The sequence below is a fragment of the Pongo pygmaeus genome, chromosome 1, assembly GCF_028885625.2.
Source record: "Pongo pygmaeus isolate AG05252 chromosome 1, NHGRI_mPonPyg2-v2.0_pri, whole genome shotgun sequence".
Lineage (NCBI taxonomy): Eukaryota > Metazoa > Chordata > Mammalia > Primates > Hominidae > Pongo > Pongo pygmaeus.
The window spans coordinates 183,415,161-183,440,775 of record NC_072373.2 but is presented as its reverse complement, the minus strand read 5'-3'; the positions used below and the strand labels follow the sequence as shown (position 1 = coordinate 183,440,775).

Genomic DNA, 25,615 nt, shown 5'->3' with positions numbered 1-25,615 from the left:
CAAGTGGGATGCAGGGATGATTTAACATACCCAAGTCAATAAATGTGATACACCACATAAACAGGATTGAAAACAAAACCACATGATCATCTCAATAGCTGCAGAAAAAGCATTTAACAAAATCCAGCATCCCTTTATGATTAAAACTCTCATCAACAAAATTGGCATACCTTAAGGTAATAAAAGCCACATACAACAAACCCACAGCCAACATTATACTGAAAGAGGAAAAGTAGAAAGCATTCTCCTTGAGAACTGGAACAAGAGAAGGATGCCCACTTTCACCACTTCTATTCAACATAGTACTGGAAGTCCTAGCCAGAGCAATCAGACAAAAGGAAGCAATAAAGGGCATTCAAATCGGTAAAAAGGAGGTCAAACTGTCACTGTTTGCTGATGACATGATCGTATACCTAGAAAACCCTAAAGACTCATCCAAAAAGCTCCTACAGGATGCAAAATTAATATACACAAATACGTAGCTCTGCTGTACACCAGCAGCAACCAAGCTGAGAATCAAATCAAGAACTCAACCCCTTTCAAAACAGAAAAAAAAAAAAAAACTTAGGTATATACCTAAGATTTTGGGTGACGATAATGTGTCATTGTAGGTTCATTAAATGTAACAAGTGTTATACTCTGGTGGAGGATTTTGATAATCAGGGAAGCTGGAAGGGAGGGGTGATATATGGGAACTCCCCAAACTTTCTGCTTAATTTTTCTGTGAACCTGAAACTTCTCTAGAAAGATAAATTCTATCAGAAACATAAACAAAAAAGAACAGAGAATGAGAAAGGGGGAGATTTTTTACAAGAATGTATAGAGGTGCTACAAAGGATGACTAGATGGGAACTTTTAGATTCTGGAAGGGGACAGCAATGCAGCAAAGCTTTCATATGGGTGTGAGCTGTCATGCACATGGCTCCTATCTGAAAATCTAGTTCTTCTGGAATCCAGGTCTGCTGGCCAACATCTCAGCAGTTTTCACCCTGCAGACTTAATTAGGCTTCCTCTTCCTTATGTCCCCTCCCTGAATATGGCATTTTGAAAGCCCAGTGTTGCCCAGGGGGCATCTCCTTTGGGTTTATGAGAGACCTGCATTCTCCCTGGCCCAGTTCTCTCAGGCTTTCCAGAGCTCAGGACCTCTGAGAAGAATGGAGCCCTCTTGGCTTCAGGAACTCATGGCTCACCCCTTCTTGCTGCTGATCCTCCTCTGCATGTCTCTGCTGCTGTTTCAGGTAATCAGGTTGTACCAGAGGAGGAGATGGATGATCAGAGCCCTGCACCTGTTTCCTGCACCCCCTGCCCACTGGTTCTATGGCCACAAGGAGGTAAGAGGAGAAAATTAGTTGGGGAGGTTAAGGGACGGAAAGATGAGGTATTAAAAAAAAACCAGTACAGACTGGTGGGGCATTATGTAATATGCAAAATGCTTTCACACCAATCTCATTGTGATTTTTACAAAAATTCTACGATATGGGGAGGAAGGATATTGTTATTCCTATTTTACAGATAAGAAAACTGAAGCCTAAAATAGAGATGCAACTTTCCTGTGCTACCCACCTCATAAATGACAGAAATGAAACTTGAACCCTGGTCTCCTGATTCAAGGCCAAGGTCTTTACTACTCTCAGGACTCTGGGTGTTCTACAGAGAAATAGACCAAGCCAATTGTTAACAGGAACTATACAAAGATGCTACAGCTTCTAATGAAGCTGGAAATAGGAAAACATTTAGCACATTAGAAAGGAAAGTTGAAAGATGAGCAGCAACCACAAAGGAGTAAAAGGCATGTGAGACTTCGCTGCTTTGGAGGCAGATAAAGCATGAGTGGGCATATCCAGAGCAAAGATGAGGTAGGGAATCAGTGGTTACTAAGTGTTTACCTTGTGCCAGGAATTTTATGTTTATAATTTCACTTAATTTTCACGGCAGCTTTGTGAAATACATTTGGTCTTCCTATTATACACGTGAGGAAATCATGGCCCTGATAACCTAGATAATGAATAAGTGTCAGATTGGGATTTGAACTTAAATCTCCAAAGTTGACGCTGGAGTGAGAAGACCAATCACTCAGCAACAGGTCTTGAGCACTTGCCTTGTGCCAGGAAGATTCCGTGGAGGTGCTGGAGACACATGGAGAAGAAAACTTGCCTTCAGCAGATGTGAACCTGTCTGATGGGGTGGTGTCCACAGACCCTCAAATTAGCACATGGTCCATCTGAGGGAAAGGGGTCCTCCTGGGGTGACAACCTTTACTAACCAGTCATGACTTATCTTATGACAGTTTTACCCAGTAAAGGAGTTTGAGGTGTATCATAAGCTGATGGAAAAATATGCATGTGCCGTTCCCTTGTGGGTTGGACCCTTTACGATGTTCTTCAGTGTTCATGACCCAGACTATGCCAAGATTCTCCTGAAAAGACAAGGTAAAAACCAAGAGGGGCTCACAGTACAGAGCAGCAACAAAGAGGGTCTCAGGGTATCTGTTGCACTAGGGAAGGACAGGTTGAAGCATTTTTAAGGGAAATCCATCATTTGATATGTTGAAGGGAAGATTCCATGTCCTCCTTGACATCATAGTCAGGACTCTATTGAGGGCTGTTGTAGAGGATTCTCTGATCCATTTCTAAGCAATCTTCTCTCCCTACATGGCAAATTTTTTCTGATCCTTCCATCACATATACTTACCTCAGATCCCCAGGACTACCACTTACCACCACTGTGAACATACAGTGGGTTGGGCATGCAGAGGTGGTTTGCTTACAATTGGCTTAACGCCAGTGCTGCACAGAGATGAGTGTTCCCCATAGATGCTTTGCCCACTAATGATGCCTGTCCTCTGGGAATGGCCAGTGCCAGGTGGAGGCTCTGGCAAGTGGACACCAGTTCTTCATCAGGTCCCTACTGTGGGAATTCCATGGAATTGCAGAGCTGCTTCTTGGCCGTGGCAAGATGTGTGTAGGATTCCCCCACTGGGCTTTCCTCAACTGCCTGTTGGCATATAAGGCTGGCCTTCGCCTCACTCTCCCAGCTACCTACATGAGTCACTCAGTTATAAAATGCCTCCATACCACTCTTGGTGCTTCTGCAAAATTTCAAGCAGCCTGTGGCTCTCTCATGTCGCACGGCACTCTGCCAGAATCACCATCTCAGCTTTCTTCCTGGTAATGGTGCAAGAAATGTCTGGGTATCCAGTTTCAAACTTTACTCTGCTCCCCTTTATGCTCTGCTCTCACCTTTGGACCTTTGCCCAAAAGGGATGAAAGAGGAAAGTGATTCTTTCTCCTTTGGAGTTATTTTCTCTTCTTTATCTACAAATTCTCTCTTCACTGTGTTCACTCCCTTGAGGAGGGGGCCTTCGTTTCTGGCTGTTTTTCTTTTTCTGTGGTTAGTTGTTTGTAAGGGCATCTGGGCAGGCCATACAGGGAAAGCCATCCTTCCTGTTCATATTTTCTTCAGTCCCCATTGTCTTCAACTCACAACCTTAGCTCCTTCCCAGAGAAGCCAAGAATTTCTCTCCCTCTCTTGCTTTTTTTCTCTTACTGTTTTGTTTTCTTTTCCTTTGGTTTGTATTCCCTGCTGGTGCCTAAAAATTGTCCCCTCCTCAGAGAAAAGGATAATTTTATGCCTTGAAGTATGATAACTGTACAGTTACATGAGAAAAGAGCAGAATAATATACAGAGTATGGGATGTCAAGTTACTTATCTGCCACACATCAGTACTTCTTTTTCAGTCCCACTGCAGAAGCACAGTGGCCAAAAAAGTAGAGCTGAGAATCCTGCTCTTATTATTTCTGGCCAGACCCACCCAGATCGTCTTATCCCCAGCTTTTTATTTTGAAAATTTTCATCCCTACAAGAGAAATTTTGAACACCCATTGTACCCTTCTCTAGTGTCATTAATTGATATCATGTTCCCATATTTGCTTTTCTTTTAATTACATTCATTTTATTGTGGTAAAATATACATAACTTAAAAATTTACCATTTTAAATCACTTTTAAGTATACAGTTTAATGGCATTAAATAAATTTACATTGTTGTGCAACTATCACCTCCATCCATCTTCAGAACTTTTTCATCTTCCCAAACTGAAACTCTGTACACATTAAACTCTTAACTCCCCATTTTCCCCTCCCCGCAGCCTCAGGCAACAACCATTCTACTTTCGGTCTTTTTAAATTTCCCTATTCTAGGTACCTCCATAAGTAGAACCATACAATATTGTCCTTTTGTAACTGGCTTATTTCATGTAGCATAATGTCCTTAAGGTTCATCCATGTTGTAGCATGTATCAAAACGTCCTTTCTTTTTAAGGCTGAATTTCCATTGTACGTATGTACCACATTTTGTTTATCCATTCCTCTGAATGCTTTTGTGAATAATGCTGTCATGAACGTGCATGTACAAATATCTGTTTGAGTCTTTTCAGTTATTTCAAGCTGATACCAAAAAGTGGAATTACTGAGCCACATGATAATTCTATATATAATTTTTTGAAGAACTGTGATACCATTTTCCACAGTGGCTGCACCATTTCACATACCCACCAGCAATGCACAAGGGTTCCAATTTCTTCACATTCTCACCAACATTTGTTATTTTCTGGGGATTTAAAAAATAATAATAATAGCTACCCCAGCTGGGTGCAATGTCTCACACCTGTAATCCCAGCACTTTGGGAGGTCAAGGCAGGCAGATCACTTGAGGCCAGGAGTTCAAGACCTGAGCAACATGGCAAAATTCCATCTCTATTTTAAAAAAAAATAGACCAGGTGCAGTGGCTCAAGCCTGTAATCCTAGCACTTTGGGAGGCCAAGTCAGGCGGATTACTTGAGGTCAGGAGTTCAAGACCAGCCTGGCCAACATGGTGAAACCCCGTCTCTACTAAAAGAAATACAAAAATTAGCCAGGCATGGTGACACACGCCTGTAGTCCCAACTACTTGGGAGGCTGAGGCAGGAGAATTACTTGAACCTGAGAGGTGGAGGTTGCAATGAGCTGAGATAGCACCACTGCACTCCAGCCTGGGTGACAGAGCAAGACTTCATCTCAAGAAAAAAATAATAATAATAAATATATTGTATTATTTAAACTAATAGTAATAATAGCTATCCTAATGGATGTGAAGTGGTATCTTATGGTGGTTTTTATTTGCATTTCTCTAATGATTAATTATGTTGAACATCTTTTCATGTGCTTACTGGCCACTTATATATCATCTTCGGGGAAATGTCTATTCAAGTTTGCTGCACCTTTTTCAATTGGTTCTTTGGTTTCTTTTGTTGTTGAGTTGCAGGAGTTCTTTATATCTTCTGAATATTAATCCCTATCAGATATATGATTTGTAAATATCTTCTCCCATTCTGTTGATGTCCTTTTTACTCTGTTGATAGTGTCCTTTGGTGAGCAAAAATTTTTTATTTTATCAAGTCCAGTTTATCTATTTTTTCTTTCACTGCCTGTGCTTTTGGCATCATATCCAAAAAATTACTGCCAACTCGTATGTCATGAAGTTTTCCTTATGTTTTTTTCTAAGAGTTTTATAGTTGTAGCTCTCACATTCAGTTCTTTGATTGATTTAGTGTTAATTTTTTATATGGTATAAAGTCTGCATTTGCTTATAGATGGATAGATGGATAGAGAGATAGATAGATAGATAGATAGATAGATAGATAGATAGATAGATAGATAGAGCCAAACAACTTTTTATGCATAAGTTTTGTCTGAGTTAATAAAGGTTAAAAAATAGTGACTTTCTATTTCTTCTCCATGTTTCAGCTTTCCCTATCTATAATGAGGAACTTTCCTCCTCTCCCCAGCCCCATCTGCCTTTCTCTCACTGTCTCACTTTCTGTCTCTCTGTTTCTCTGTCTTTCTCTCTGTCTTTCTGCATATCAGTATGGATTCATGGATTGTTAAGAAATCAGTGTATTGAATTTCATTATCATCATTATCTTTTTCGATGGCCAAATTGTCCCAGATATGGAGAAGGAGACAAAGCAAGAGAAGAGGCTGGTAGACATGGGCCCAGTCATTCAGAACTTTGTAGGCTGAGGGATGGTGAGCATCAAAGGAGAGAAGTACTGTGAATATCTGTGTGTTTTAAAACATCACTCAGACAGCTGTGTGATGAATGGCTGGAGGGAATCAAGGCTGGAGACAAGGAATCAACCTTATCCTGCTGCACTGTCCAAGGGACAGATGATGGAGGCCTGGGCAAAGGTAGAGGGGTAGAGATGGAAATAATTCTATGAATTCAAGAGATATTAATAAACATACCAATATTTTTGACATGGGGGTGTCAAGCTGTCAAGCAGTCCCTAAGCTGCTTAGCTGGTTCACTGCACATTCATAAATTCAGTCAGCAAAAAGCCAGCGGGCCTGAATGGATTTAGACTGTTTATTACTAATGGCATAATAGGTATCATGAGCTTCACATTAACATCAGCTCCACTATCTCCCTAAGTCCCATAGGGGCAATGCAGAGCAACTCAGGTTAGTACTGTGCACACCAGGGTCTGTACTACATTTGAGGAATTCTGACACTACAAGATCCTGACCATATATAGTGGCTATTGCCAAAAATGCTCTTCCTCACCCCTAGAAATAGGCATTGTCTTTTATGTGTGTGTGGCAAAATACACATAAGTTTTGCCATTTAACCGTTTTAAAGATCCAATTCAGGGACACTAAGTATATTCACAATGCTATCCACCTATCATCTCTGTGTAGTTCCAGAATTTTTCATCACTTCAAACAGAAACCTCATACCCATTTTAAGCAGTTATTCCCCATTCCTCCCTGGCCCCAGTCACTGGCAACTACTAATCTGCATTTTTGTCTCTATGAATTTACTTTTTCTGGATTTTTCATATAAATGGAATCACACAATATGTGACCCTTTGCGTTTTGCTTTTTTCACTTAGCATAATGTTTTCAAGATTCATACATTTTGTAGCATTGTTTCTTTTCATGAATTATATTCTACTGTGTGAATATACCACATTTTGTTTATCCATTCATCTGTTAATAGACCTTTGAATTGTTTCAACTTTTGGCTATTATGAATAATGCTGATTTCATAAAAATGAAAAGCTTTTGTGTGTCAAGGGCCACTAAAAGCAACCTGTGCCTCCGGGTTCAAGTGATTCTCCTGCCTCAGTCTCCCAGGTAGCTGGGACTACAGGCATGCACTACCAGGCCTGACTAATTTTGTATTTTTAGTAGAGATGGGGTTTCACCATGTTGGCCAGGCTGGTCTCAAACTACTGACAAGTAATCCACCTGCCTCAGCCTCCCAAAGTGCTGAGATTACAGGCATGAGCCAACGCACCAGGCCAAGACCAATTTTATTTTAATTTGCATTTCTCAGATGACTGAATATCATCTTATTATTTGCTGGCTCATTGATACTGAATATCATCTTATTTGTTTGCTGGCCCATTGTTTATCTTTGGAGATGTCTATTCAAGTCCTTTGCCCATGATTAATTGGGCTGTCTTTTTATTGTCCAGTTGTAATAGTTTTTAAATATATATAGTACACAAGTTTTTTAAATCAGATATATGATTTGCAAACATATTCTATTATTCTGTGGTTTGCCTTTTTACCCTTTTAATGGCCCTTGATACACAAAGGCTTTTCATTTTTATGAAATCTAACATCTTTATTTTTCCTTTTGAGGCCTGTGCTTTTCCTATCATTTTAAAGAAACCATTGCCCAGTCCAAATTCAAGAAGCCCCTCCCCTAATTTTTCTTCTAAGAGTTTTATAGTTTTGACTCATATATATAGTTCTTTAGTCCTTTTTTGGGGTGAAAGAAGCCTAAAGTAGGGGCATTTGTTTATTTATTTATTTATCTTTTATTTTAGATCCAAGAGGTACATGTGCAGGCTTGTTACCTGGGTATACTGCATGATACTGTGAAGTTTGGGGTATAAATGATGCCATCACCCAGGTACTGAACATAGTACCCAACAATTAGTTTTTCAATCCTTGCCCCCTTTCCTTCCTCCCCCAGCGCAGTAGTCCAGAGTGTCTATTGTTGCCATGAGTACCCAATGTCTAACTCCTACTTATAAGTGAGATCATGCAGTATTTGGTTTTCTGTTCCTACATTAATTCACTTAGGATAATGTCCTGCACCTGTTTCCATGTTGCTGCAATGATGTGATTTCATTGGTTTTTTTTTTTCTTTGGTACATTTTTAGTTAATTTTTGTATATAGTGTGAGATAAAAGTACACTTAATTATTGTGCCCATAGGTATTTAATTTTCCCAGCACCATTTGTTGAAGAGACCATCCTCCCCATTAAATCGTATTTGCATCCTTGTTGAAAATGAACTGGCAACAGATGTATGGGTTTATTTTTGGACTCTGATATCTACACTTAATGCCAGTACCACTTACCTCCACTGTGAACATTGACTCTATTGAGGGATGTTGTAGAGGATTCTCTGATCCATTTCCAAGCAATCTACTCTCCCTACATGGCAAATTTTTTCTGATCCTTCCATCACATTGACTTACCCCAAACCCCTAGGACTACCACTTAACTGTAAACATACCATGGGTTGGGGATGGAGAGGTGGTTTGCTTACAATTGACTTAACGCCAGTGCTGCGCAGAGGTGGGTGTTCACAATAGATGCTTTGCCCACTAATAATGCCTGTCCTCTGGGAATGGCCAGTGCCAGGTGGAGGCTCTGGCAAATGGACACCAGTTCTCCATCTGGTCCCTAGTGTGGGAATTCCATGGAATTGCAGAGCTGCTTCTTGGCCATGGCAAGATGTGTGTAGGATTCCCCCACTGGGCTTTCCTCAACTGCCTGTTGGCATATAAGGCTGGCCTTCGCCTCACTCTCCCAGCTACCTAGATGGCTCACTCAGTTATAAAATGCCTCCACACCTCTCTTCGTGCTTCTGAAAAATTTCAAGCAGCCTGTGGCTCTCTCATGTCACACGGCACTCTGCCAGAATCACCACCTTTGCATCCTTGTTGAAAATGAATTGGCAACAGATGTATGGGTTTATTTTTGGACTCTGATATCTACACTTAATGGCAGTACCACATTGTTTGGGTGACTATAGCTTTGCAGTAAGTTTGAAATCAAGATGTATGAGTTCCCTAGCTTTGGCAGGCTTATCATACATCAGGTCAAACTTGTGGTCCAGGCAAGCCCAGGCCTCAGCAACTGCTGTGGTATTGCTCAGCATGCACACAGCTCTCTATAACTTGACCAGGTCTCCACCAGGTACCTCATTGGGGGGCTGGTAATTAATACCAACCTTAAAGCCAATGGGATGCCAATCCACAAACTGGATGGTAGGCTTGGTCTTGATGGTGGTGATGGCAGCATTGACATATTTGGGGACTATGTCCCCATGGTATAACAGGCAGCAAGCCATGTATTTACCATGGCAAGAGTCACATTTCACTATCTGGTTGGCTGGCTAAAAGCAAGCACTGGTGATCTCTGCTACAGCAAGCTGTTCATGATAGGCTTTCTCAGCAGAGATGATGGGGGAATATGTGGCCAGAGGAAAGTGGATGCAAAGACAGGGCACCATTTTGGTCTAGACTTCTGTCAGATTAACTTTCAGGGCTCCATCAAATCTGAGGGAAGAAATGATGGAGGACAAAATCTGGCTAATAAGGCAGTTAAGTCTAGTATAGGTTGGGCATTCAATATTGAGGTTTCTCCACAGATGTCATAGATGGCCTCATTGTCTACCATGAAGGCACAATCAGAGTGGTATGGGAGATGAAGATAGAGTTATACAACTATAGCTGTGGAAATATGGGGGGTTGGGTATGTGGAGAACTCCAACTTGGACTTCTTGACATAATCAACAGAAAGAACATTCCACCAGCAGAGAAGTGAACCCAGAACAAGTCCCCTCACCAAAGCAGTAAAAAACCAAGAAGTTCTGAAGACCTGTGCACTAGTCAACCAGCTTGCAAATTCAGTCCAAGATGAGGTCAATATAATCCCCTTGGCTATGCAATAGTGCCCTCAAGTATAGTTATAGGCAGCATCTTCCTTGCTTGTGATGAGCTTCCCAGGGTGGAAGAGCTGGCAGTAGGTGCCAGTGTGAACTTTGTCAATGACTCTGGGTTCAACATCTACAAACACTGACCTAGTCACATGGTTGGCAGCACCTGTCTCACTGAAGAAGGTATTGAAGGAGTCATTTCCTCCCACAATAGTCTTGTCTCTTGGCCTTGCCATCAGGCTAGAGGCCATGTTGCAGGCAGTAGAGATCCTAGCAGGAACTGCCAATCTGGACATCAGCCTAGCCAACGTGGAGATGCACTGACATATGACAGGGACTTGTAAGGTTCTGCAAGGCTGAAGGAGGTGAAGGGACAGCAACAAGGATCTCCCACTAACAGACTACCATGGAGTCCAAGGGAGTAGTCCATAGTATCCCCTTATAATCCTTTTATTATCTGTAATAATAAGTTAATAGTAATGTTCCCACTTTCATTTCTGATTGTAGTAACTTGATTATCTCACTTTTCTTCATAGTTAATCTAATTAAAGTTTTGTCAATTTTGTTAATCTTCTCAAAGAAATAACTTTTTGTTTGTTAATTTTTTTCTATTGTTTTTCCTGTTTTTATTTTATTTATGTCAGCTCTAATCTTTATCATCTCCTTCCTTCAGTAGCTTTGGGTTTCATTTGCCCTTCTTTTTCCAGTTCATTAAAGTGTACAGTTAAATTATTGATTTAAGGACTTTATTTTTTAATGAAGACATTTAAGCTATAAAAATCTCATTAAGCACTGCTTTTGCTGAATCCCATAACACTGGGTATGTTGTTTTTATTTTCCTTTGCCTCATAATATCTTCTAATGTCTTCTATGATTTATTCCTTGTCCCTTTGGTTGTTTAAGAATGTCTTGTTTAATATTCATGTTTTGTGAATTTTCCCATTTCACTTCTGATATTGATTTCTAGTTTTATTCTATGGAGAGGTATTTTTGTATGATTTCAATCTTTTTAAATTTATTGAGACGTTTTTTGTGACTTACCATGTGATCTATGCTAAAGAATGAACCATGTGTACTTGAGAAGAACATGTAATCTGCTGTTATTAGGTGGAGCTTTTAGAACATGTCTGTTTGGCATAATTATAGTGCTGTTCAAGTTCTCTATTTCCTTATTAATTTTTTGTATCATTGTTCTGTCCATTATTGAAAGCGATGTAGTGAATTCTCCAATTATAATTTTAGAACTGTCTATTTCTCCCTTCAATGCTGTCAGCTTTTGCCTCATATACTGTGGGGTTCTATTGTTAGGTATATATTTATATATTATAACTGTTATATCTTCTTGATGGATTGACCCCTTAACAATATATAATGTCTTTCTTTGTGTCACAATATTTTAAAGTATAGTTAACTGATAATCACCCGGCTCTCTTTCCTTACTGTTTGCATAGAATACCTTTTCTACCGTTTTACTTTTAACCTCTTTGTTTCTTCAGATCTAAAGTGAGTCTCTTGTAAGCAGCATATTAATGCATCCCATTTTTTTTAGTCCATTCTGCCAGTCTCTGCCTTTTAATTGAAGTTTAATCCATTTACATTTAAAATAATTACTGATAAGGAAGGACTTATTTCTAACATTTCACTGTTTTTTATATGTCTTTTTTTTTTTTTTAGAGATAGGGTCCTGCTCTGTCACCTAGGGTAGGGTGCAGTGGTGTCATCATAGCTCACTGCATCCTCTAGCTCCTAGGCTCAAGTAATCCTTCCACTTCAGCCTCCTGAGCAGTTGGAACTATAGGCCTGCACCACTATCCCTGGCTAATTTTTTCTTTTGTATAGACAAGGGTCTCACTATGTTGTCCAGGCTGGTCTCAAACTCCTGGCTTCAAACAATGCTTCCCCCTCAGTCTCCCAAAGTGCTGAGACTACAGGTGTGACCCACTGTGCTCAGCCTGTCATATATATTTTATGTTCCTCACTTCCTCCATTACTGCCTACTTTGGTGTTTAATTGATTTTTGGTTTTTGTATGGTAACATTTTTATGTTACTCTTCTCATTTCCTTTTCTGTGTATTTTCAGTTATTTTCGTAGTGATTAACATGGGATTAAAATTAATATCTTAAAGCTATATCAATTTGGTTTGAATTAATACAAATTTATCTCAATAGTATCCAAAAATTCTGCTCCTATACATCTCCATCTCTATATATTGTTATTGTCACAGATTGCATCTTTATACATTGTGTGCCCATAACATAGATTTATAACTATGGTTTTATGCATGTGTATGTATACAATGTAAGCAAAAAGAGGAGTTAAAAACTAAAGATACAATAATACTGACTTTTATGTTTACCTATGTATACCCTTACCAGTGTTCACTTTTTTTACATGGCTCTGAGTTACTGCTTAGTGATCTTTCATTCCAGCCTGAAAGGCCCTCTTTAACATTTCTTCTGGAGTAGTTCTATTAGAAACAAACTCTCTCAGATTTTGTTTATCAGGGAATGTCATAATTTCTCTTTCATTCTTGAAGGATCATTTTGCTAAATATATAATTCCTAGTTGGTTTTTCTTCCTTTCAGCACTTCGAATATATCATCTCACTGCCTTCTGAACTCCATGGTTTCTGATTAGAAATAGGCTGTTAATTTTATTGAAGATCTCTCATATGTGATGAGTCACCTTCTCTCTTGCTGCTTTCCAGATTTTCTCTTTGTCTTTGGCTTTCAGCAAATTGATTCTAATGTGTCTCAGGGTGAATCTCTTTGAGTTTATCCTGCTTGTTGTTCATTGAGCTTCTTTTTCTGTAGATTCATGTCTTTCCTCAAATTTTGGAAATTTTCAACCATTATTTCTTCAACTTAGTTTTCTCTCTTTGCTCTTCTGAGACTCCAATTATGCATATGTTAGTATGCTTGATGCTGTCCCACAGGTCTCTTAGGACCATTCATTTTTTCATTCTGTTTTCTATTTCTGCTCCTCAGATTCAACAATCTCAATTGACCTATCTCCAACTTTGCTAATTTTTTCTCTGTCTGCTCAAATCAACTGTTGAAACCTTATGAACTTTTTATTTTGGTTACTGTATACTCCAGTTCTAGAACTTTATTTGTTTCTGTTTACAACTAATGTCTTTGTTAATATTCTCTATTTGTTCATACATGAGTGTTTTGGTTTTGTTTCATCTTTGGCCATGGTTTATTGTAGGTCTTTGAGCATATTGAAGACAGTTGATTTAAAGTTGTCTAGTAAGTCCAACATCTATGCTTCCTCAATAACAGTTTCTTTTCATTTCTTTTTGCTGTCCATAGGCCATACTTCCTTGTTTCTTTTACATGATCTGTAATTTTTTTGTTTAAAACTGAACATTTTAAATGTTATGTAAGTAAAAAAGGAATAAAAGAAACAAGGTAGAAAAGAAAATAAAAATACTCTTCAGGTCTTTCCTGGTTGGTTCTGTGTTGGGGCACACCTTTAATATTTAATCAGGGCATTTACAAGTTTGCCTTAGCTTTCTCTTTCTTCTTACGCTTTGTGTAAGGACTAGTCAAAGTTGAAAGCCTGTGGTCTTATCAGGTCTTTTCCAAGCATGCATCCTACCCTGGGTATGTGTAGGTTCCCTGTTATATGTGAGAACTTTTTCAAGCATTGATTCCAAAATAAAATTCTCATTCCCAGCTTTTCCTTCTAGATTTTGGTGTGTTTATTATTGCCTCAATTGTTCTTTTTTGTCCCAGGAAGCAGTGCTAGTTCTTTTGCCTCTCAATGTTTTTGAGGAACACTTCCCTGCCCTGAGAGAATTCTGAGTTAGGTAAAACACAGGAAAGCCCCTGTCCTTCAGGAAACCCACACAGAAGTCAAAAGAAACAAAATTCCTTGAGAACAAGGACCACTCTTCTTTCTCTAGGATCCAGGAATCAGAACCCACTGAGAATGCAGGCTGCCATCTTCAAGATTGCCATGATACTAGAGAGGGATGTGGGGCAAGGCTAAATTGCAATGCCACCAATCTTTTCTATCCTTTTTCAGTGGCCTTTCTTCTGATTAAGTGTGCACTTCGTTACTGTAAACAATTAACTGTCTTCCAGAAATCTGCTAAAGTTGACTATAACAGTTTTTGCCAGATAATTTTTTTTTGCTTTGGGAAGGGATGGCCCTGGACAGTTCCTAATCCACCATTTTTGCTGATGTCACTCCTAGCCATTATTTTTTAGGACCCTGGAATGTCTAGAGTAGAAAGGCTCATGCTTATTAGCCTTAAATGTAGACATACATACATTCTTTCCAAAATAGTTTTGGAAACATCCTAAACAATTCTATCAATCTCTCTTACCCATTTCTGAAGAAATGCCAGAATTATCTTCCAACAAGTAGATTAGGAGGATGAGAAAGTGGAATTAGTTAAGAAGGGGGTCCCAACTTTTGGTAGGGAAAATAGGGGATACAGTTGTGCCTTTAAGTGGATAGAGGAAGAGGAGGCTATCTGGTAGTGAAGGGATAGATCAGGTTTGGATTTGCTGGGGTCCTGAAGTGTCTGTGTGGTACACAAAGGGAAATGTCTAGAGGGCAGTGGTTTTATATTGAAGTCTATGGACAGAGAGAGAGAGACAGAGAGAGAATACACTAGGGACTTAGAGAGTGAATGCCATAAGATATCTTCTTACCCTTAGAACTCAAGGTATTTTACAGGTTCATTTCACCTGGACTTTTGCAGAAAGTGAATCTCATGTTAACAATCCTCTCTTTTCCTAGATGTTCATATGTTTTCTCCCCCATTTTTATTTCCCTGTCTTTATCCCACATAAAGATGTTGATGGAATGAATAAAGGACACTAATTCTTGTTTTCCCAAAACTGTAAAACCAAGGTTATGTCCCTTACCTTTTCTTCTGATTCATTTATATACATCTTTCTCAAGCAAATCCAACAAGGGTAAAATCTACAATTTATCTCAAAGTCATGTTCCTGTGTCTAGCTTTACATGTCTATGTGAAAAGGAACTGGAGCTTTAAAATGTTGTCAGAGTTCCCCAACAAAAACAAATGTATTTTTTCAACTTATGTTGAAAGAAAATTATACTCTGAAAATTATACAAAGGAAATTATACTCTGTTTTCCACTGCTATTGACCTAGTAGCACCAAGTGCTGTGGAGAAAGAATAACAAGTTCTTCTACTTCTGTGGCTTCCCTGGGACTCTTGGGACTGAAGAACTAGCCTCCAACCACCTTGCACGCTAGCTATTTGTGTTACCCACAAGGAATATGGAAACACACAAAAATTTGCTCTCATTTTAACTCGTGATTTTCACCTAATGCCATCTTTTGCCTCCTTTGTTCTGTTTTACAGATCCCAAAAGCGCTGTTAGCCACAAAATCCTTGAATCCTGGGTTGGTATGTGTATTAGTCCAATCTCATGCTGCTATAAAGACATACCTAAGACTGGGTAACTTATAATGAAAAGAGGTTTAACTGACTCATGGTTCTATTGGCTGTACAGGCTTCTGCTTCTTGGGAGGCTGCAGGAAACTTACAGTTGCGGTGGAAGGCAAAGGAAAAGCAGGCACACTTTCACGTGGCCACCAGGAGTAGGGGTGGAGTGTTACACACTTTTAAACAAGCAGATCTAGGGAGAATTCTATCACAAGAACAGTAAGGGGAAAATCCACCCCATGACTCAGTCACCTTCTACCAGGCCTCTCCTCCAACATTGAGGACTACAATTTTACATAAGATTCAGGTGGAGGCACAGAGCCAAACCATATCAGTATGTGTGTCTGATCCTTTCTCATCTGAGCCTGGTGGAGGTGGAGGTGGGGGGAGAAATTACTTTCCTGATAGACACTAAATGCTCCTGTCTCCCTCACCTTACCACAACCTACACTCACTTTTGCTTCAGAAACCTGAGCTCAATCTTGCCTTGTCCTTCATAGCTTCTCCTCTTATTTTACCTGTTTGGGACTGGTCCTTTATTTCTGGTGTAACTAGGGGTAGGGGTGGAGGAATAAGAAGGGGCCTGGGGGTTGTATGCTCTCCTCCTCACACCAACTGATGTCACTATCCCAGGTAGTCCCCACTTGAGGATCACGGAAAGAGAAGGAGAGTCCCTCAGCCTGCTAACATGGACCTTATTGAGAATGGTGACCTGGAAGAGGTTGCCATTGTGAAAGTTGCTTAAGATCATTCTCTCTCCTTTTCCCTCCACACTTCCCCTCCCTTTTCTGGGCAACCTGCCTGTGCAGCTAAGCAAGTTCACACCAGAAGATTCAGGATCTGGGTAGTAGCCCCAGATTCCTGGATCAAATGTGCATGGGCACCTTCTCTCCCTCTCCTTAGATTTTCCACCCTACGGAGAATTTAAAATATTATTCACCACAAATTTCATTATCAGTTTTCCACAATCTAATTGCCCCTGGAAAATCTTGCTCTTGAGGATCCCTTTGAAAGAATCCACTCTCATAAACTAAGTCTTTTATGAACTCAGTGGAGATCTCAAACCCACTTGTCCAGCAGGAATGATAAAGAAAATCCCCTTTAGTCCTCCCTCATTGATCCTCAGCCTGAAGAGAAGCACAAAAGTGATGGAAAGAAAGCAGCACCTCTGCTTCAGTCTGGAACTTTGTGCCAGTCTAAGGCAGTATTTCTCATAGTGTGGACCTGAACTAGCTGGGACCCTTGTCATAACTCAGAAGTCCTTGATTCTACTTCAACACCTAGGAATTATTGGCTCTGAAGGATTAAGCCAAGGAATCTGCCTCTAGCAATCACCTCGGGTAATTCTCACCCACCCTAAATTTGAACTCTGATCAAGAGGCTGATGAATCTGACCATCAAATAGGATAGGATGGACCTTTTTTTTGAGTTCATTGTATAAACAAATTTCCTGATTTGGACTTAATTCCCAAAGGGTGAGGTCTACTCCTGCTCATTCACACTTTCAAAGCTCTGTCCACTCTAGCTTCTCTCCAGTGTCATAGATAGGGAGTTGCTCCCTGCGTGCCTAGTCTTTCTTCACTTACTTGGCCTGTGATAGAAACAGTTGCCCCTCTCATTTCATAAGGTCGAGGACTTGTGACCCTGGATGGTTCTAAATGGAAAAAGCACCGCCAGATTGTGAAACCTGGCTTCAACATCAGCATTCTGAAAATATTCATCACCATGATGTCTGAGAGTGTTCGGATGATGCTGGTAAGAGGAGAAGAGAGCATTCCTACCTGGCCTCCAAAGTGAGGTGCTGCCAGCCATATGGCGTGGGAGACTCTGAGTTCCCTCAGAACCGTGTTCACAGCAGCTTATATGGGGTTATTTGATGTTTAGACCATGACCATCATCATCAGGGCAAGGACTCTGTCTTGTATACCCAACACTTCTCACAGGGATGGACTCAGGGTAGGTGCTCAATGAGAAGTAGCTGAATGAATGAGTGAGTGAGCCTAGTAGACTCACTACATTTGGAGAACACAAGGCAGAAGAGCAAAGACACCCATAGGAGTAGCCATGCCAACATAGAGAAGTGTATCATGTTCAGGAGGCCAAGTCAGGAGAGACTTCCTAAGAAAGATGACAGGAGCTGAGTCTTGGAGAATGGGCAGGATTTCTAGAGATGGGGACTCAGAGAAAAGACAGCCTTGTGGTCAAGGAGAAAAGGGAGCTTTAGCTTTGGCTGAGGCAGAAGAGGGTGCAGAGATTTCACAAGACAATCTAGAACCCATAGAGAAGACACAGTTGTATGTCTCCACACCTGTCCTCTTGGAGTTTGGATGGCAAAGACATGCCAGGTGGTTTTGAGCACACCTAAGGTCTGATTCAGGGGTCCTGAATGAGGTGACTGTGACAACTCAAAGACTAAGTTTCTAAGATCCCAGGCATGGAGTAGAGCAATTCTACACACAGGATCTCAATCCTAGTCACAAAGACTTCTTAATGATACAGGGGCTCATAGACATGGGTTCCCCTAAACACATCACATTGGATTCATACTGGTCCCATATTTTCCAGTGTGCTATGCTGTTATCCTTTATGACCCTCGTCACCATGCCCACATCCCACTCCAAAATAAAAATCAAAGCAAAATATATAAATACAGTGACTGCAAATACTTTTTAAGCACTTACTATGCATCAGGCTTATTATATCCTTTTATACTACTACAGTCTTACAGTTTTGCTGTATTATCTCCGTTTTGCTAGGAAGGATATTGAGATGCAGAGATTAAGCAGTTTGTTCAAGGTCACAAGGCAGGCCAGGTGCAGTGGCTCATGCCTGTAATCCCAGCACTTTGGGAGGCCAAGGTGGGTGGATGGCTTGAGCCCAGGAGTTCAAGACCAGCCACCCCATCTCTACTAAAAATACGAGATCATAAGGCAGATTAGAGGAAGAGTTGTGTTCAAACTCAAGCCTCCTTGAGCTGGAAAAGTGAACCCTGAACTGATGCACCTCTCTTGAGTCTAAGGCTCCTTCCTGATGATGCCCCCTTCAGCCCGCTCCAACCAGTGCCTCTCCTTGCAATGCCCTTACCCACATCCAAACAGATACCACCCCCATTATCACCTACCTCTTGCTCTTTCTCTACTCTTCTTGGCTCCATGACAATTTCAATCTTTCAGAACATCTGATTTTAGTAACGTGTTTGGAAAAAAGCTTTCAGATTGAATTAATTAATTAATTCACATTACAGAGTTAATAACAGCTTAACAGTGTATAAATATTTATATTGAAATGGAGAACTTCATCTCAATAAACATTTGGCTTTTGACAAAGTGAAATTTTCTGGGATATTGGCAGGTATGTCCAAGGGGGTAAATACATCTGGATTCTACTGTATAGCTGAGGGTGTTCTGTCTTGACTCTTAAGACAAACTCTTTGAGAACAAGAACTATCTCTAATTCCTCTCTAAATTCTCAATGGATCTGGGAAAAAACTTGTCAAGTACTAAATATTTTTAGGGATCTTTTCCTAGAATCAAAAACCTCTATTTATGCTCTCTACAGATGTTTTTGAATTCTTATTTTTTATTCCATGTTTTGTCAGCTTAGTTTTTCCATGATAAAAGTCATATAAATTGTACTAATGAAACTTAAAAAAGAGAAAAAAAAGCTATTTCCCCACCCTTACAAAGTCACAAATAGCATCTAAGGCACAGTATCATTTTCAGTACTGACAAGGTGTTTTATTTTATATGGTTGTCATAATAAGGCAAATTCATTTTGTACACTTTATATTTTCAAACCCCAGCAAGCTCTAAAAGGGACATAAAATAACTTAGAAATTGGGAAAAGATGGGCCTATGTATGATCATGATATTCATCTCCTGCCCCAGAACAAATGGGAGGAACACATTGCCCAAAACCCATGTCTGGAGCTCTTTCAACATGTCTCCCTGATGACCCTGGACAGCATCATGAAGTGTGCCTTCAGCCACCAGGGCAGCATCCAGTTGGACAGGTCAGTGACAAAAGGAAGGTACTTGTTCACCGATAACTGTGTCACCCACTAACATGTTGTTCCATCTTCCCTATTCCAGTACCCTGGACTCATACCTGAAAGCAGTGTTCACCCTTAGCAAAATCTCCAACCAGCGCATGAACAATTTTCTACATCACAACGACCTGGTTTTCAAATTCAGCTCTCAAGGCCAAATCTTTTCTAAATGTAACCAAGAACTTCATCAGTTCACAGGTTAGTCTTGGGATTTACAAGGCCAGAGTCCACTATGAGACATCTCATTGTCTGAGACATAGACTCTGGCTATGGCTGCTTCTACTATGGACATATGGCATGGGCATCATTCAGAAACGCTAATTTGTACCTCTTAAATGAATGTGCTACATAAATCCTAGGTAGAGGGTGTTATATATTTATATATATCTGCATTTTAATGTTTGGAGTTAGAACTAATACAATAAGCAAAACATCTGTCTATTTTGCTTCATTTCTTATGGAGCAGCTTCAGATGTGAAGAAAAGTAAAAGTGAAAGGAAGTACATTTCTGTAGGAAGACAGAGAAGGACATCTGAGCAAGCACTGAACATGAGTGGGTACTGCCTACTATGCACAGTTCATCAAACAACACAGCACACCACTGAGTATTCTTTTTGCATGGGTTTTTGGGGACTTAGGACATAGATAACTTTGAGGGACCATAAATCTACCTATGACAATAGCCATTTACAATTGGAATATATTTCTGATTTATCATTTTGTCTTGATAAAATCGGCCTCTTTTTCTCTAATAATGCTTCTAGTCTTAAGATCTACTCTATCTGATACTAGTATGATAACCTCTGCTTTCCTTTGGTTAGTATTTTGATAGTATATTATTCCATACTCTTTTTTTTCCATTTCTGTGCCCTTATATTTGTGGTTTATGTCTTTTTTTCTTTTTCTTTTCCTTTTTTTATTATTATACTTTAAGTTCTAGGATACATGTGCACAACGTGCAAGTTTGTTACATATGTATACATGTGCCATGTTGATGTGTTGCACCCATTAACTTGTCATTTACATTAGGTATATCTCCTAATGCTATCCCTCCCCGCTCCCCCCACCCCACGACAGGCCCCAGTGTGTGATGTTCCCCTTCCTGTGTCCAAGTGTTCTTATTGTTCAATTCCCACCTATGAGTGAGAACATGTGGTGTCTGGTTTTTTGTCCTTGTGACAGTTTGCTGAGAATGATGGCTTCCAGCTTCATCCATGTCCCTGCAAAGGACATGAACTCATCCTTTTTTATGGCTGCATAGTATTCCATGGTGTATATGTGCCACATTTTCTTAATCCAGTCTATCATTGTTGGACATTTGGGTTGGTTCCAAGTCTTTGCTATTGTGAATAGTGCCACAGTAAACACACGTGTGCATGTGTCTTTATAGCAGCATGATTTATAATCCTTTGGGTATATACCCAGTAATGGGATGGCTGGGTCAAATGGTATTTCCAGTTCTAGATCCTTGAGGAATCACCACACTGACTTCCACAATGGATGAACTAGTTTACAGTCCCATCAACAGTGTAGAAGTGTTCCTATTTCTCCACATCCTCTCCAGCACCTGTTGTTTCCTGACTTTTTACTGATCGCCATTCTAACTGGTGTGAGATGGTATCTCATTGTGGTTTTGATGTGCATTTCTCTGATGGCCAGTGATGATGAGCATTTTTTCATGTGTCTGTTGGCTGCATAAATGTCTTCTTTTGAGAAGTGTCTGTTCATATCCTTTGCCCACTTTTTGATGGGGTTGTTTGTTTTTTTCTTGTAAATTTGTTTGAGTTCATTGTAGATTCTGGATATTAGCCCTTTGTCAGATGAGGAAATTGCAAAAATTTTCTCCCATTCAGTAGGTTGTCCATTCACTCTGATGGTAGTTTCTTTTGCTGTGCAGAAGCTCTTTAGTTTAATTAGATCCCATTTGTCAATTTTAGCTTTTGTTGCCATTGCTTTTGGTGTTTTAGACATGAAGCCCTTGCCCATGCCTATGTCCTGAATGGTATTGCCTGGGTTTTCTTCTAGGGTTTTTATGGTTTTAGGTCTAACATTTAAGTCTTTAATCCATCTTGAATTAATTTTTGTATAAGGTGTAAGGAAGGGATCCAGTTTCAGCTTTCTACATATGGCTAGCCAGTTTTCCCAGCACCATTTATTAAATAGGGAATCCTTTCTCCATTTCTTGTTTTCATCAGGTTTGTCAAAGATCAGATGGTTGTACATGTGTGGTATTATTTCTGAGGGCTCTGTTCTGTTCCATTGGTCTATATCTCTGTTTTGGTACCAGTACCATGCTGTTTTGGTTACTGTAGCCTTGTAGTATTGTTTGAAGTCAGGTAGCGTGATGCCTCCAGCTTTGTTCTTTTGGCTTACGATTGACTTGGCAATGCGAGCTCTTTTTTGGTTCCATATGAACTTTAAAGTAGTTTTTTCCAGTTCTGTGAAGAAAGTCATTGGTAGCTTGATGGGGATGGCATTGAATCTATAAATTACCTTGGGCAGTATGGCCATTTTCACTATATTGATTCTTCCTACCCATGAGCATGGAATGTTCTTCCATTTGTTTGGGTCCTCTTTTATTTCATTGAGCAGTGGTTTATAGTTCCCCTTTAAGAGGTCCTTCACGTCCCTTGTAAGTTGGATTCTTAGGTATTTTATTCTCTTTGAAGCAATTGTGAATGGGAGTTCACTCATGATTTGCTCTCTGTTTGTCTGTTATTGATGTATAAGAATGCTTGTGATTTTTGCACATTGATTTTGTATCCTGAGACTTTGCTGAAGTTGCTTATCAGCTTAAGGAGAGTTTGGGCTGAGACGATGGGGTTTTCTAAATATACAATAATGTCATCTGCAAACAGGGACAATTTGACATCCTCTTTTCCTAATTGAATGCCCTTTATTTCTTTCTCCTGCCTGATTGCCCTGGCCAGAACTTCCAACACTACATTGAATAGTAGTGGTGAGAGAGGGCATCCCTGTCTTGTGCCAGTTTTCAAATGGAACGCTTCCAGGTTTTGCCCATTCAGTATGATATTGGCTGTGGGTTTGTCATAAATAGCTCTTATTATTTGAGATATGTTCCTCCCATCAATACCTAATTTATTGAGAGTTTTTAGCATGAAGGGCTGTTGAATTTTGTCAAAGGCCTTTTCTGCATCTATTGAGATAATCATATGGTTTTTGTCGTTGGTTCTGTTTATATGCTAGATTACGTTTATTGATTTGCGTACGTTGAACCAGCCTTTCATCCCAGGGATGAAGCCCACTTGATCATAGTGGATAAGCTTTTTGATGTGCTGCTGGATTCAGTTTGCCAGTACTTTATTAAGGATTTTTGCATCAATGTTCATCAGGGATATTGGTCTAAAATTCTCTTTTTTTGTTGTGTCTCTGCCAGGCTTTGGTATCAGGATGATGCTGGCCTCATAAAATGAGTTAGGGAGGATTCCCTCTTTTTCTATTGATTGTAATAGTTTCAGAAGGAATGATACCAGCTCCTCCTTGTACCTCTGGTAGAATTCAGCTGTGAATCCATCTGGTCCTGGCCTTTTTTTGGTTGGTAGGCTATTAATTATTGCCTCAATTTCAATAGAGCCTGTTATTGGTCTATTCAGAGATTCAACTTCTTCCTGGTTTAGTCTTGGGAGGGTGTATGCTTCCAGTAATTTATCCATTTCTTCTAGATTTACTAGTTTATTTGCTTAGGTGTTTGTTGTATTCTCTGATGGTAGTTTGTATTTCTGTGGGATTGGTGGTGATATCGCTTTATCATTTTTTATTCATCTATTTGATTCTTCAATTGTGTCCATTTGATTCTCCAATATTTTTTGTTTTTTGTTTTTGTTTTTGTTTTTGTTTTGTTTTGTTTTGTTTTGATACGGGGTCCCACCTTATCACCCAGGCTGCAGTGTGGTGGCACTATCTCGGCTCACTGCAGACTCAACCTCCTGGGTTCAAGTGATCCTCCTGCCTCAGCCCCCAAGCAGCTGGGACTACAGGTGTGTGCCACCACACCCGGCTAAATTTTGTGTTTTTTTACTAGAGGCAGGGTTTCACCATTTTGCCCAGGCTGGTTTCGAATTCCTGAGCTCAAGCAATTTGCCTGCGTCAGCCTCCCAAAGTGCTAGGATTACAGGCGTGAGCCACTGTGCTCAGCCAAGGTTTATTTCTCATATGCAGCATTTATTTAGATTTTGTTTATGTAGTCTGAAAATCTTTGTGCTTTGGTTAGAGCATTTAAACCACTTATATTTAATGTAATCACTAGAATATTTGGATTTCAACATGCCATGTAACTATTTGTTTTCTATTTAACTGATTTTTATCCCTTCTTTTATTAATTGCTGGATCATTTTATATTATTACTTTTCTGTTTTAGATCATAACTTTAGTTTTCATGGGTATGCTAGAAATTACAACATGTAGTCTTTATTTAGTAGAATCTAACATATGTAATTACATTAAATACTTCCCTGAAAATGCGAGGATCTTACACCATTTGAACTTCTATTTGCTGCTTCTCATATTTTTAAATATTGTTGTGATGGGTTTTTTCAATAATTATTTTTTTTAAGTTCCGAGGTATATGTGCAGGATGTGCAGGCTACGGATAATAATTAGGCAAAATATTACAGCAATTAGAATTTTATAACCAGAATTCCACATTGTGGAAGTTATTCTCTAATGACAAGTCAAGGAGGAAATGCATGCTTTTCTCAAGAAAAATGTTACTTTTATGTTAATGTTCCTGGTAATACACAGCGACACCTAATGAAGGCAAACCAATATTGCAATCCATTGGTGTAACAGGTATCAAACTCAGTTATGGCCCCTAGGATCCCCATTAACAGTGATACTCTTAATATTCATATTCTAACCCTATATTTTAAACCTTCTTCTAAAATTTATTTCTTTTCACCTAGAAGCAATCAAACTCCAAACAGTGCTGCAGGCAGAACCACACATGAACAAGCTATTTTTTCGAGAACCCTTAGATCAACCTCAGGAGGAGGCCCAACTGCTGTTCTCCCACACAACACCCCTTTTTGGCAGGCATTAGCCAGAAAGAATTGTTGTCCAATGCCCCTTAACAGCAGTTAGGTTTGCTTAGAGAATTAGTTCAGGCTTAGGCCATTTTTATAACTTGCAATATGATTGGGAGAAATAAGATATTGTATGGCTAAAATAACTTTGGCATTAATCTCACAATTCCTTTCCTTTAATTATTAATTTTTTCTGACTTTCATAGACCCTCTTACAACATACTTAAACTTTCTGACATGTCCTAAACGTTCTTCCTTTAAACAACGAGTCATCTTTTTTAGGACAAGTATTTACCATACAAAATCCTTTCTTTTATAAAATCTTCTTCTTTATAACCTTCTCTTTATAGCTCAAAGTGCATTATATTACCAACCTTCAGTAAAAAGTCCTTTTAAACTTAATGATAGTAAAATTTTCATGCTTGTTTCTTATCCATAACTATTAATCCTGCCATAAGCAAGACAACCTTGACTAAATCTTTCCTGCAATTATTAATCCTGTTATAAGGATAATAATTAGGCAAAATATTACAGCAATTAGAATTTTACAACCAGAATTCCACATTGTGGGTGCTACAGTGTATAGTTCTTTTGCAAACAGTAGCATGACTATAACAATTCCCACAAGAGTGGCATAGTAAATAATTTCCATTTGAAATTTTACTTGCCAAGACATAACATTTCCCTTTGGGGATTTACAAAGTTACAAATGCGATTCTATGAATAATTAAAATCTCCCTGCAAATATGCATTAAAAAGAAGTCTTAGTATCTGGTGATGAGCTTTGAGAGGAAAGGTTAGAAATAATAAAAAGTATCTGATGAGGTAGGAGAGGGACTGAGTAAGATGAGTAGCCCTCACTCAGTTACTTATTTTTTATGATTTTCAGCTTAAGATCCTCTGTTTCTTCACATTGATATTTATGACATTCTTCTGAGCTGTCAGGGGTTGCTCCCTCAGCTCTTCAGGCTTTGACTTGAGTGTGATGTATCCAGGAGTTGATTCCTGTAACTTTTACTGCTGGGGGTGTTGAAAGAAGAACAGTTTAGGGCCTTTTCCAGCTTGACTTAAGGAAGGAGACAGAGCTGA

The 25,615-nt window shown here is 39.5% G+C and overlaps 1 protein-coding gene and 1 pseudogene across 1 annotated transcript in view; one reads left to right on the top strand and one right to left on the bottom strand.

The window, feature by feature from the left end:
* Nucleotides 1-1,141: 1,141 nt before the first annotated feature.
* Nucleotides 1,142-25,615, top strand: part of LOC129041216 (cytochrome P450 4Z1) — a 49,780-nt gene continuing 25,306 nt past the window's right edge. Inside the window, exons 1-6 of the mRNA XM_054496600.2 lie at nucleotides 1,142-1,331; nucleotides 2,288-2,429; nucleotides 15,353-15,397; nucleotides 17,064-17,191; nucleotides 19,324-19,448; nucleotides 19,528-19,682. Coding sequence (XP_054352575.1) covers nucleotides 1,155-1,331; nucleotides 2,288-2,429; nucleotides 15,353-15,397; nucleotides 17,064-17,191; nucleotides 19,324-19,448; nucleotides 19,528-19,682 — 772 coding nt within the window. The 5' untranslated portion in view covers nucleotides 1,142-1,154. The remainder of the gene's footprint in view (nucleotides 1,332-2,287; nucleotides 2,430-15,352; nucleotides 15,398-17,063; nucleotides 17,192-19,323; nucleotides 19,449-19,527; nucleotides 19,683-25,615) is intronic.
* LOC129012609 (tubulin alpha chain-like) lies at nucleotides 9,091-9,733 on the bottom strand (annotated as a pseudogene).